The sequence below is a fragment of the Cajanus cajan genome, chromosome 11 (assembly GCF_000230855.2).
Source record: "Cajanus cajan strain Asha chromosome 11, NIPB_CcT2T_4, whole genome shotgun sequence".
Taxonomy (NCBI): Eukaryota; Viridiplantae; Streptophyta; class Magnoliopsida; order Fabales; family Fabaceae; genus Cajanus; species Cajanus cajan.
In genome coordinates, this window is record NC_138527.1 from 21690774 (window position 1) to 21705427 (window position 14654).

Sequence of the window (14654 nt, forward strand, 5' to 3'; positions counted from 1 at the left end):
CATGCATTGTGTTTATTCAACTAAGCATTATCATGTTTTTAAGATGTCCCTAAGATGATGCATGATATTTCTTGGTTTGGATAAATAACCCTTTTTTCCTTTTTTTGGGTATTTTGTTTTTTGTATTTTTTTGGGTGAAAAGGGAAACTACCTATATGAATGTGATGAAGGTAGATGTTAACACCATGCAATGGAAGATTCTTATTCCCATTTATTCTTATTTTAAAAAAGGGAATGTTGTATGTTTAAATAATGCAATGTATGCTCATACAATTTCACATAAACAATGCACAAACAATTCACTCATCCACGAACAGTCACGAGCGAATCACGAGGTAGGGGTCTCCTGCAGAAAAGTGCATATTCAAGGAGGATCTAACTGTTCTCACTTGGTCAAAGGCCCCCAAGGTGCCCCCATTATAGGGACCCAATTCCTCTCGTCGTAGGTCGATGGAAAGCTCCAATGCACCGTCGGACTCAAGTTCATGGTTATCACCTTGAGTGATGTTTTCCGACAACGGTCTACGGGCACCTATAGACCCATTCGACAACCGGCCGTACTAACATCCACTCCCTATGGTTAATCACTCATGCCCCCGGGTATAGAGGGAACTGTTGTGTGCAAAGGTTTGTGTGCAGTTTTTATTTCAAACAATTGCGTAAATTTAAAAATACAACAGTTATTAAAGCCAAATAGATAAACATGTTATCATACAAGTGAGGGGTAATAAAGTAATTTTAACTATTATTTGTTAAAAATAATCTGTCACTAAATGGGACTGACTCTCGAAAATTCCCCAGTGGAGTCGCCATCTGTCGCCACCGGCCCGAACGGGCTTTCGGCATTCGCGAAGGATGGTTGGACTCGTTTATTTGTTTAAAAATGTGGATTGCTAGAATGACTTATTCTCAAACTGAGACCTCGTCAAACGAGCAATTTTATTAAAATGGTTCACCAATCCATATTAATCCCAAGCGGGACCCTCCATGGATTAGTGGTTTTCGCAAAAGGAGGGTTCTTTGGAGTCGCCACCAATGTTTTACTCAAAACATTGGAAAAAGGGATAAGGCAATCGATTCAAAAATCGACTTCGGCCATTACAACCAGAGTCGGGTAAGGGAGTCGGTTACGCGTGGGGAAGGTGTTAGCACCCCACAGCGCCCCTTTCGGGTTCCCTATGACAGATTATTTCTAAAATAACAATATAAAATTACTAAATTACCCCTATTTATTATAAGCAATTATAAATTAACTATCTACATGATGACAGTTTAAATAGGCACACAGAAAGCAGTAAAAGGAAGGATTTAAGAAGAAACCTTTGAAGCGTGCTTTTATATATTTCGTAAAACTGGGAAGCTTTTTGGCGTTCCCTCGCTCTACAAGCCCGCTCACTCCTTCCTAAAAAATAATTTTTGACTTGGAAATCCGATGGATTTCCCTTCGACTAGGTTCGATCCTCAAGCAAAATGGCTCGGGGCTCAAGAACTTCGTCGGATCAACTCTCCGAGTGATTTCTAGGGCAGAACACTGCTCAAAAACCCCAGAATACTCAAGGAGAGGGTTGAAACTATGTTCCAAAGTGTGGAATGACGTCCAATTGACGTCATATTTATAGGGAATAGGCGCAATACGGGCTACAGAATCAATACGGCCGTATTGAAATTTTTGAACTTCAATACGGCCGTATTGAGTTCAATACGGCCGTATTGAAGCTCAGAAATTTCAATACGGCCGTATTGAGTTCACTGCGGCTGTATTGAAGCTTCAATACGGCCGTATTGATTTCAGTACGGCCGTATTGAAGTTCAGAAACTTCAATACGCCGTATTGAGTTCACTGCGGCCGTGTTGAAGCTTCAATACGGCCGTATTAAGTTTAGTACGGCCGTATTGGGCTTCATTCCCTCCACTTCCTTATTTTAAGCTACTCTAAGACCTCTAAATCTACAGATAGCCATCCTATGGTCTTCTAGGAGTCCTTCTGGCTGACTTTCCTTCGATCTTTGAGGGTCTTCGAGTTTTATTTCCGACCCGGACAATTTTAGGGGTCTACAATAGGAAGCCTTGTCGGGCAGGTTTCTCCACTTTAGGGACGACATTAATTTTGTCGGGCGTGCTCAAGGGCGCGTTGGGCATGTTGCTCCACTTTTGGTGCGACATTTAATTCATCAGGCGCGAGTTGGGGTGTGCCAAGAATGACCCCGATTCATGTTTTACATGTTTTATATGCTTATAAATGGTTAATTGAATGTGTGATGTACAACTACTGATCTGATGTGAATTACGTGCTATTGTGAATACTATGAATGTAAAAACTAATGTGTGTGTGACCATATGACTATGACTATGAGAATGTGAAGCGTGATGAAATGAGATAAGACGAAATTCTATAACAAGTGAAATGATGAGTCAATGAAGTGTGAATGTGTGACATGCATCATGGGCATCTATGTGACGGGTATGATGTGGAGTACATCGTTAGGGAAGACCCTCCTTGTGCAACAGCTTGGGGGAGTCCTAGAGGATAGTGCGGTTTGGATGTCTCAATTCTTCCTGTTTGTGAGCACGACATGTAACTTGCATAGCTTCGCTATCCCAACCAGACCCTAGCAGTACATCCTTCTAGTTGAGAGTGTATGGGTAGCTCCCTACATGTACTCCTAGGCTACCTTAGGTGTGTTGTTTAGGCAGCACACCAGTGATATGTGACTAGCACCACATGCATGCATTTATGAGTCGAGTCCCTAACATCATTGCATGATGAATGATTGTGTATTTGTTACTATGATATGTGTAACTTGAATTTGCACCTGGTTAATATATAGCTATGACTGTACTTAGTATGATTATGTGTGTGTTGTCTGACTGTTATTTTTTTACCTTAACCTAAGTGAGATGTTTCTCATTCCCATGTTTGTTCTATATGTGTATTCTATTGTGTTACATATGATCATCAGCATGGAGATGTTGGTGATGAAGTTTAGGCTTTAGTTGGACGCAGTGTTGTTAAAATCGCGACCTAACGCGTAAAATCGTACGATTTTACGATTTGCAGAAAAATTATGTGTTGAATCAGATGCAAAATTGGGGTGGAATCAGATCGGAGTAAAATCGTGATCTTCCTCGTGATTCGTGGGATCTTCGATCTTTCACGATTCGAAAAAATAAAGAACAAAATATTGGGCAGATCACACCTAAAGATCTTCGATAGCAAAAACCCTAATTTCTTCTTCCTATTTATATTATTGCATTGCAATAGAAGAAAAAGAACACTCCGCGAGTCCGCAACACCAGAAGAAGAACACTTCTCTGCAGTAGAAGAAGAAGAAGAACGTAGTATGGCAGTTGACAACAATAGAAGAAGAACAGCACGGACGCACGACATCGGCAGAAGAGCGGACACGGAACCGCGAAGAGCAGAAACGTAGAAGAAGAAACATCGAAGACGGAACCACGAAGAAGAAAGCAAGAAAGCTTTGTGGCTTGTGCGCTTCTCTGACCCTTTTCTTTCTTATATTATTTCTTTTTTCTTTTTTCTTTTATGATTTAAGTATATAATTATTATCTTCTTTTATTTTTTTTAATCCACAGTTTTATACATTACCTGTTGTATTTTTTTTTTAACTTTTAAGTTTTAAACATATTTTAATTTCTTTCTTTTCTTTTAATTTTAAGTTTCAAACATATTTGAAAATATGAATGTCTCCATTCTCACCATTAATAGTTTATTTAATTTTTTTTACATAATTTTTTATTTAACTTTTTGCTTGATAAATATATTAATTCTAAGATTTACAAATTAATAATTTTTCTTTTTTAAATAACTAATGTATTACTTTTGAAGTATTGTTATTTTTTATTTATTAATTAAGCATTATATAATTTTGTTAAGAATTTTAAAAAATAGTGAAATATGTTAATTTGTTTTTTTAAAATTCAATCCTAAATAAATATAGTAATTCAATAATTTTTTTTTTATTTTTTGATGTTAAATCCTAAATAAATATAATTTTTTAAATTTAATATCAAATCAATAAAATTGAATAATTTAACCTTTCTTTTATATTAATTCAACTAATTCCTTTTTTAAGTTCTTTTCTTCCTTCACTAATTTTTTTCTCATTTAATTTCTTATTTTTATTAGTGTTTTTTTGAAACTATTGAAGAAAAAATGGCATCATGAGAAGGAACTCAAGGAAATGAACCACCACGAAAATTGCATAAAAATGTCGTTGGAATGAAAACTGATGTGGCATGGAAATATGGTGTTTCTGTTGATGTGGATGCAAGAAAAGTCAGGTGCAAATTTTGTGAAAAGACATTTACAGGAGGGGTTTATCGTTTGAAACATCATTTAGTAGGAACATCCAAAGATGTTGGGGCATGTAGATCGGTTCCTGAAGATGTTAAAAAAGAAATGTTGGGTATTGTTTCATCATTGCAACAAAATCTCCTAAAAAAATTCGGTGACATTGAAGGAATAGGTATTAGTTTTGCTGCCCAACTAGAAGGTGGTGATATTGGTAGTCAAAATCTTTTCAAGAGAAAAGTTAGCTCTCAAATGACAATCAACTAGATCTTTAAGAAGGATTTGAGGGAGGAAGCATGTCAGGACATTGCTCTATTTTTTTATTTGAATGTTATCCCTTTTAATGCAGCCAATAGTGAAACATATAAGAAAATGTTTGAATCAGTTGCTTGACACGGTCCAGGATTTGACCCACCATCCTATCATGTCGAAATGACCAATCTTTTGTTAGATGATCATAAAACTTATTGAAAAAAATTTGGATGCACAATAATGACAGATGGATGGACAGATAGGAGGAGGAGGACTATATTAAATTTTTTAGTAAATAGTCCACTTGGAACAATTTTTTTGAAGTCTATTGATGCATCCAAGATATGCAAGACAGCTGACAAAATTTTCAAGATGTTAGATGATGTAGTTGAAGAGGTCGAGGAAGAAAATGTTGTTCATATTGTCATAGACAATGCAGCAAATTACAAGGCAGTTGGGGAAATGATGATGAAGAAAAGGACTAAGTTGTATTGGACACCTTGTGTAGCTCATTGCATTGACTTAATGCTTGAAAATTTTGAGAAAAAGATACCACTTCATAGTGAAACAATTGCAAGTGGTAGAAGGATCACATCGTACATCTATGGTAGAGCAAGTCTTATTGCTTTATTGCATAAATTTACTAAGGGGGTTGACTTGATTAGACCTGGCTTGACTCGTTTTGCTACTTCCTACTTAACCTTGGGATGGTTGAATGAGAATAAGGGTCCATTAACTAGAATGTTTACATTTGAAGAATGGACTTCTAGTCAATTAGTAAAGACCAAGGATGGAAAGTTTATAGAGAATTTGGTTACAAATAAGGGGTTTTGGAAAAATGTTATGAATTGTATGAGAGGTGTTTTTCCCTTGGTTAAAGTTTTGCGCTTAGTGGATTCAGATGAAAAGCCAGCCATGGGGTTCATTTATGAAGAAATGGATCGAGCTAAAGAAAAGATACAAGATGCTTTTAGAGGAGATGAGAGTAGGTAATTATCTTCTATTCTATGTGCTTCATTTTATAAATTATAAACTTAATACTTTGGTTGAAAAGTATTTTTTTTTTCAATTGTAGCTACATTCCCTTATGGGAAATTATTGATCAAAGATGGGACAAACAATTACATAGGCCTTTGCATGCTGCAGGTTACTACCTTAATCCTATACTACATTATGCTCCTAATTTTAAGGTTGATTGGGAAGTTAAGAGAGGATTCATTGATTGCATGGAAAAGATTGTTGGAGACTTTGAAATAATAGGAAAAATTGATGACCAACTTCAGGATTTTAAGAAAAAAAAGACCTTTTTGGTCATCCTATAGCTCAACATGCTCCTAATACCAAAAGTCCAGCAGATTGATGGGAATCTTATGGAGATAAACATCCAGAATTGCAACAATTTTCAATTCAGGTTTTGGGTTTAACATGTAGTTCATCCGGTTATGAGCGCAATTGGAGTGTCTTTGAAAGAGTAAAAATTCTAATTTAAAATGGTATATCTGTATATATATAATGTATTTCATTTCCTTTTTCCTATTATATGATAATTAATTTTTCATTTAGGTCCATACCAAGAAAAGGAATCGTTTGTTGCAAAAGACCATGAATGATGTAGTTTATGTCATGGCAAATTCCAAATTGAACAAGAAGCGAGTTAGAAAAGAAAAAAACTATAGTATTGAAGACCTTTCTTCCGATGATGATTGGATTGTAGAGGAAAATGGTCAAATTTCATATTTGAATTCCTTGAATGAAGACATACTTGAAGTTGGACAAGATATTGGAACTAGTGGTGGTGGTGATGCACTTGTGGACGATTTGGATGTTCCTCCTATTGAAGAGGATGAATTAATTGGAGTTGGAATGGTGGGAGATGCTAATGCCATTAATGAGAATGAAGATAACATGGATGATGGTTGTCAAGAAGAAATTTATGCTCTCCTAAATGACTAGAATGCAAGATTTATATGAATTTATAATTGTTATGTTTTTAGTTATCAAGTCTTGTGACTTATGAAGTTTCTAATTCTATTAGGAGTTGTCAAACTTTTGTATATATATATATATTTTTTTTCTATTTAAAATTTGGGTATTATATTTTTAATAACTTGAGTAGGAGTGTAAGATCTTACGATCCGAGTTACGATTCTTGAGTTACGATGTTTCACTCTCTTTCCGATCTTAAGTAAAATCTCGATTTTAACAACATTGATTGGACGTGCTCTGATAGGATATGTGACATCGGGGCATTGTTATGACTAGTTTAGGATATTGTTTCCATTGAATTGTTTCAAAACTTTAGTTTCTTTCCTTTTTAATTTTCATAATTGAGCTAGTGTTTATGAGTTTATGAGTTTATGAATATGAATCCTCTACATAAGATATTTGATATTTTGGTTTTATTTATGAAAGATTTTAATGATTCATATTCATTATGTAATTATGAATGTGGGGTAGAAGATATCACACTGCTGTATTTTTGTTTTAGATTAATACCTTAGTTGAGATGACTATAGTTCTAGTGTTACTTTACTAGAAATTTATTGTAATTTATAGCATCTTATATACTTATGTAAATTTTGAAGTATGACAACAAAAAGGCTTGTTAGTTGAGTTTTGATCTTTGGTCTTATTATAATCATTTTTTTAAAAAAAATTGTAGGCTTTACATCTATGAGGAGGTTGAAATCATTGATCTTGAAGTTGTGATTTTGATATCTTTGACAAACTATCTTTTATTTTTATTATCTTGATATGGACATACATACAATTGAGATTTTATTAATTAGTGTTTATTTTGAATTGTACGAGATATTGTAATTTTGAATCATCTATAATCAAAACTAAAGGTTCCTATTATTTTTTTATTATTTTAAAACGATTAACATCTACACTATTTGAACTTTTTAAATATGTTGTGAATTTAAAACATTTTATAAATTTATAAAGAAAAAATTAACTAAATATAATGTCTAGCATTATTTTAAAATTATTAAAAATTTCTAATATTAAAATTAATTTCCAATTATTAAATATATTTTAATAAAATTTAATATTAAAACTTTAATTTTTTGACTAAATATTTAAAATAAAATTTTGTTTAATAGAAATTGAAATACTCTATCAAAACAAGTAATTGAAATATAAAACATTAAAAAATACTTTATCCAAATAAAATATTTTAAAAAAATTCAATTAAGAGTAATTTAAATTTTAAAAATTTAAAATTTTAAGATTTTCTAAAATTTTCCATCTACAATATTATCATTAATGTTCTGTCAAATTGTGAATGTGAAGATAGCTTCAATTAGTGTAAAATGATCCATTCCTAGGTAGTGGCAAACACTTGGTGATGTTAAATTGTTAACCCTATAACATTTTGCATGGTTTTGTTTTGGCATATTGTCTAGATAATTGATGAAACTCAAATTTTGAGGTCTAACGCATTCTTATAATACTAACCTCTTAAGGTGATTAAGATAAGCTCTTCTTAGTCAACACTATTTTTTAAGTTAAGTAGAAGTTAAATTTTCCCAATAGAATTATTTTATGGAATTTTAAAGTGATATTTTGAAGAAAAGAAATATTATGTATCGCTATATATATTTATTTGAAAATAAAAATAATAAACGTTATTAAAAAATAATGATAATAATTTTATTTAGTTAGAGAAAATAGTTATTTAACCATGATTGTTATAAGAGAATTTACCGAATGAGAGCTTTTGGTTAGAATGATAAAGAAGAATAAGAATAAACTTATTTTTAAATGAATATAAATAGATTAGTTAAAAGACAAGGCAATCTTAAAAAAAAAAACTAAGAAATGATATCCCTTTTATATTATTAATAAGTATTAAGACGTATTCTGCATTTCTCTCCCATAATCATTTCTTTTTCTCGTAAATGTTGCAGGGTTTCTTTTCTTTCACCTTTTCTCATCACAATTGATTTTACGTATCTTCTTGCATGTTTTTGCTACATGTATGCGTTTTTCTCGTAGTCTTTTTACGTAGCCTTGTATGCATCACATATTAAATATCTCTCATTTTAAATGATTTCTTTTTTATGACAACTTTTGCATGAACCTTTCTTTTTTTACTTTTGAATCTTCCAAGATCTTTATTGTTCACATTCTATCTTTTAGGGCTGTCCAGTCTATCTTGTATCATGGTCACCGTTTTTCTTTTTCCATTTCTTTTTCTCTCTCCGGATTTTTCATTTTTCTGATCACTATATTTGCATGTTGTATATTCGACGTAAAGCCTAATTTTTAAGTAATCATCTCATGCTCTTTTAAACCCATTTTCGTATTTTTGCATGTGACTTTTTCTGCTTTCTCTTGCTTTCAATTTATATCACTGCATGTTTCTTTTAAACTCTGTCTGCACAACTTTAAGTCAATATCTGATTTCGTTAAAACTATGGGCTCCCTGGAAGAAGATCTTGAAGGCTTAATCATCAAAGATGGAAATGATGCAGGTACCTCTAACCTAGTTAACCTGAGTTTTGTGGGTCGTTTCCTTACTGATAGACCCATTCGTGCTCATATAATGAAGAACCGTATGGCTAGCATATGGGGACCTGGTAAAGGTGTCTCTATTCCTAAAATTAAACCATGGGTCTTTTTATTTCAGTTTTATCATCCTTTAGATCTCAAACGTGTCCTTGATAATGGTCCTTGGAATTTTGAAAACAACATCCTTATTGTAAGCAAAATCTTTGAGAGTGATATTCCAAAAGATATCCCGTTAAACCATGTAGATGTTTGGGTTCAAGTTCATAATTTTCCTGCAGGTTTTATATCTCAAAATATAGGTGAACATCTGGGAAATAGCTTAGGAACTTTTCTTGACTATGACTCCAAGCACAATGCTTCTTTACGGAAATCCTATATGCGTATTCACATTAAAAAGGACATTCGTTCCCCTCTTCAAAAAGATAAGAAAATTAAGAAACAAGGTGGAGAATGGAAGACTGTTACTTTTAAGTACGAAAAAATTGGCTAGTTTTGTTATTTGTGTGGTATTCTCGGTCACAATGACAAGTTTTGCCCAAAACTCTTTGAATAAGAAGACGATGATGGCATTCGTCTTTGGGGCCCAAAACTGCGTGCTGATATATGCCAAATTCCCAACTTCGGAGGAGAATGATGGCTTCATGATGACAACATTACCACAAATGATAACTATAAATATTAAGATAACTATCATGAAACTGCGGATCCTACCAATGACTTGCACCCATACACTAATGAGGTAATCGTCGGAGTTGATAAGAAACGTAGAAGACATGAACCTAGTACCAACCCATAACATCAAAAAGACTCTGTTCAAGCTGACATGGATGACTCTAATGAAAATAACAATCTGACTTTTTTATCTGCAGTCCCCAACACTCAGGGCTACCAGGAATTATGAGTATAACAAGCTGAAATTGTCGCGGAATCGGGCACAAGCGTGCAATTATGATATTATGGGACCTTACCTGCTCATATAAGCTTGGTATACTCTTTTTGAGTGAAACCATGGTCAACTCTGATAGAATCAAAGATCTGTGTCACATCTTGAATTTCAACCACTGGTTTGTTGTTGATAGGATTGGTCGTGGAGGTGGACTCGCTCTTCTCTGGAAAGATACCTTCGATATTACTATTACTCAAGCCAATACTAATTACATAAATGCTAATGTTAAAGATCAAAATGAAAATTATTGGAGGCTCACCAGTTCTTATGGTTACCCTGAGAAATGTAAGAGAAAAGACTCTTGGGACCTGCTTAGACATCTTGCCTTTCTCTCAAACCTCCCCTGGTGTATCATTGGGGATTTTAATGACATACTATCATCTTTCGACAAAAAAGTACGAATCCTCATCCCCATTATTTGATCCAGGGTTTTCTTCAAGCCACGATGGATTGCGACTAAGAGGACCTTCCCTTAGTTGGTCATCCGTTTACGTGGATCAAAGGAAACCTCCCAAACAACCTGGTTGAAGAACAACTAGACAGAGTGCTTGTTACTAAGGATTGGCGTCATTTATTTGCTAACTGTCTTCTATCAAACAGTGTAGCAGGTAAATCCGATCACTCTCCTATTACTCTCAAGCTTCATGCTAACCTTTCTAATCCTCTGGATAAGTATTTTCACTTTGAGAATATTTGGATGGAAGATCCAAATATCGATCGTGCTGTTAGATATGGATGGAACTGTCATAACAAAAGGGTGTCGAGAATAAGATATCTCTTGTAGTAGTTATGTTAAGTCAGACGAAGACGAAAGCAATTCCCAGCAAGGTTTTGAATGAGACAAATATAATACATATTGTTATTACTAACAAGTGTGTTAGTGTTTCAGATACAAGTACAAGTAAATTGCTGAATCGAGAATATACATCCATACCAGAATCAAGGAGATATGAGGCAAGCATTGGATAAAGGCTGAGCAAACAAAGGGAATACATTAGATGAAGACTTAGACGATACAAGACCTTGGACGATGGGCAAATCCTAGCAAGAGCACCCTAGACAGAGTCAAGTACTTACAACAGCCAACTAGACGGAGACTCGAATACACAGACGATGGTCAAGAAAGCTGTATTGCATTTGAAGACACAACGAGACGAACTATCTAGCATCCACACTTCCAGAAGAACACATGAAGACATCAAAATAGAAGAAGGAAGATAAGAAAAATGGATGAGCGTTTATCCACAAATCAAAACAACGTGTGTCAGAGCAAGTACACCTACCAATCAGTAAAGGACAACGTCTATGTATCAGGAAAGTACGGAGATATCCTAATGCTAGATATAGAAGCAATCAAATGGTACAAAAGACCTCGTAGAATGTAGATTCAGCAAGTAAACATTTAATGGAAGATCAAAGGCATTAAATACAAGAATTCACAAAGCCTGCGCAAAATAAACAAGATTCAGATGATGGTCAGTCAAACATCAAAATTACGATGGATCACGAACGGAAGAACATTCAACAAATACAGGATTGAAGCATCAAACGAAAAGCCAAAGCAGACTAACTCAAGCACAAGACAAAAGAAGGTTAAACATCAGACAAAGCTCATGTAACCTTTAGATGAAGAGTAATCGAGGCAAGGCACGTCATAAGAACCAGACAAGTCGAGGCAGATAGTAGATGAAGTAAATGACAGAGGAAACTGGGCGTCAATAGATAAATGGAAGGAACACGAATGTGCGCCAAATGATCACAAAAGTCTAAATATCTAGACAAAGTTGTATCAAGTGCAACTGCTCTAAAGCGCAAATTAGACGAGGCATATGTTTAAGGTCCAAAAGAAAGTCAACTATAGATCAGACGAAAGATAGCACAGACTGAGAGACACTCCAGATGGAAACAATGTTTGTATATTCACATTGTTAATCAGACCAACGAAAAGTCAAAGCACTGAACTCAGACACTAAAGCAAAAGTCAAAATTGAGATGCACAGAACAAATAGACGAAGACGAACACTGCCATAAAAGCATATGAAGAATGAAGTCTCAAGAGATAAACCAAGGCATCGTCTATAATCACACAGAAGCCCTCAATATAAGATACGTGATCTAAATGAAGAAACAAAGAAGAAGAGAAGCACGCAAAAGCAAAAGCATGCATGGGTTAGAAAAAATAGATTACTTTTTCAGAAAAGGATAACGGGTATATTGTTGCATGACCAGAAAAAGATAAACAACTTCTAAGTCTCAGATAAAGTCAAACACCGCTAACAATAGACCGAAGAAGAATACATGCAATGTATAAAAGCAAGAAGCAACATTTAATGCAAGAATCTGAGCATTAAATGAGAAGATCAAACTAGTCAAGAATGACTATATCAGCTTCAACGGACATATGCAACGGGAAGCTCCGCATCAACAGACATATTCAAAATCAAGCAACGGGCAGAATCAACAAGAATATATATATATCACTACCTAAAACCTTAAAAGGTTGACTTTTTGATTGAAAGAAAAATAGTGATATCAAGCCCGCGAGGCAGAGACCAGAGATGAGCATACATAGTCATATGTACAATGTAATATTGTATTTGTATCTCTATAGACTAAGGTGTTCGAAATGTCAGTAATGGACTAAACCTTACTGAGTGTTGTAAACTTATGTATCCTCTCCATGAGAGTAACCCAAACACTCAAACACAAGTCTCTGTAAAACTAAGGTAGCAAACCTTAGTGAGTGTAGGAAATTCCCAATCCTCTCTGTGAGAGTAATGTATGCACTCAACCAAAACTGTCTAGCCAACATTGTAAAGCCTGAAGAGGCAAAGAAAAGAATACTTGTAAAGCCTGGAGGGGCTTGTCAAAGAATACTCACTGCTAGCCAGAAGTGGCTGAAAAGAATATACTAGCGTTGGTGAGTGAAGCCGACGGGCCAGGAGTGGTCGAGAATACTTGGAGAACTAGAAATGGTTTAAGAATACTAGCGTTTGTGAGTGAAGCCGACGGGCCAGGAGTGGTCGAGAATACTTGGAGAACCATAAGTGGTTTAAGAATACTAGCGTTGGTGAGTGAAGCTGACGGGCCAGGAGTGGTCGAGAATACTTAAGGCCAGGAGTGGTCGAGAATACTCAAGGCCAGGAGTGGTCGAGAATACTCAGGTCCAAGAGTGGACAATAATACTCAATGTTTTTCATTTCCTATCTAATGGAACCCTTCAAGTTGAAGGAGACTGGACGTAGCTCTGTTGAACAAACCAATATAAAATGATTGCATCCTTTTATTTACTTAGACAAACATTTGTGAAAGACTTCGTCCAGTGTTTATATATCTTTAAAACAACTTTTAGACGAAGACGCTAACTTTTCTTGACAAACTTATTACACTGAAAGTTTCATCTACTACTTATCCTTAAACGAAACTATCTTGAAAAGGAAAATGTAAGAACTTCAATTAATATTTTTACGAGACATTTTCCCTAGTGGACGATAAACCCTTCAGACGCATTGATTGTATGTTAAGCAAACTATGCACAACCGTCTGATATTCAAAAGTGCAGTGGACGAAGAACATTAATCTTGCGAAAATGATTTTAAAATACCTTTGTTAACACACACACATATTCAACCCCCCTTCTATGTGTTTTCCCGCTAACTTCAATTGGTATCAATGCTTGACCCCTTGGGTTGAGCATAAGTACCTTGGACTCCCATCTATGATTGGACGAAATAAAAATAAAGTTTTCAAGTTTATCAAGGAGGGTATATGGAAAAATTACAGTCTTGGAGCCACAAATCGTTATCTAAGGCAGGTAAAGAGACCCTCATCAAGGCTATTTTGTAGGCTCTCCCTTCATATGCTATGAGTGTCTTTTTGATTCCTTCCCGCACCATAGATGAGATTGAGAAATTACTAAATGCCTTCTGGTGGGGTGCAAATTCATATGCACAAAGGAATTAAGTGGATGCGTTGGGAAAAGCTTGCCATTTCCAAACTTAAGGGTGGACTTGGCTTCAAAAACTTATCTGCCTTTAACCTTGATATGCTTGGTAAGCAAGCTTGGAGGCTTCTTACCAACCCAAACTCTCTGATCAGTAGAATCTACCAAATCGAATACTACCCCGAAGCTAACTTTCTCAATGCTCCATTGGGTCACAACCCTAGCTACACAGAAAAATCTTTGGTGCACCCAACATCTTCTTAAGAATGGTATTCGTTGGAGGCTTGGGAATGGGAATACCATTCTTGTTTGGGGTGAGCCTTGGATCAAATACAATGACAATTACCATTGTATTCATCCTCATGACCCCTCAAATAGCCAAGTTTTTAAAGTTTCCGATCTGATGAGTAACGATAAGCTTGATTGGAACACTGATTTGATTAACTCCCTGTTTGATGGACACTAGCAACCATATACTCAACATTCCTATCCTCAACCTACACTGTGAAGATAAACGCATTTGGAACTAGAATCCCTCTAGTTCTTATACTGTTTGCTCTGCCTATAAAGGATATCTCCAACATAGCCTCTGCATGGGTCATCTTAGTGTTCCTGGTCCATGGAAAAACATTTGGAATCTATGCATTCCCCACAACATTAAGCACTTCATATAGAGATTGATG

General features: G+C 35.0%; 2 protein-coding genes across 2 annotated transcripts; both read left to right on the forward strand.

The window, feature by feature from the left end:
* The first annotated feature begins 4804 nt into the window (after positions 1-4804).
* On the forward strand, positions 4805-6517 carry LOC109815871 (uncharacterized). The gene is made up of 4 exons (XM_083067387.1): positions 4805-5553; positions 5640-5874; positions 5976-6035; positions 6128-6517. Exons 1-4 carry the CDS (start codon positions 4805-4807, stop codon positions 6515-6517), a joined length of 1434 nt encoding a protein of 477 aa, XP_082923513.1.
* A 2470-nt stretch (positions 6518-8987) lies between these two features.
* On the forward strand, positions 8988-10062 carry LOC145953433 (uncharacterized). The gene is made up of 2 exons (XM_083067388.1): positions 8988-9542; positions 9952-10062. Exons 1-2 carry the CDS (start codon positions 8988-8990, stop codon positions 10060-10062), a joined length of 666 nt encoding a protein of 221 aa, XP_082923514.1.
* Positions 10063-14654: the final 4592 nt, after the last annotated feature.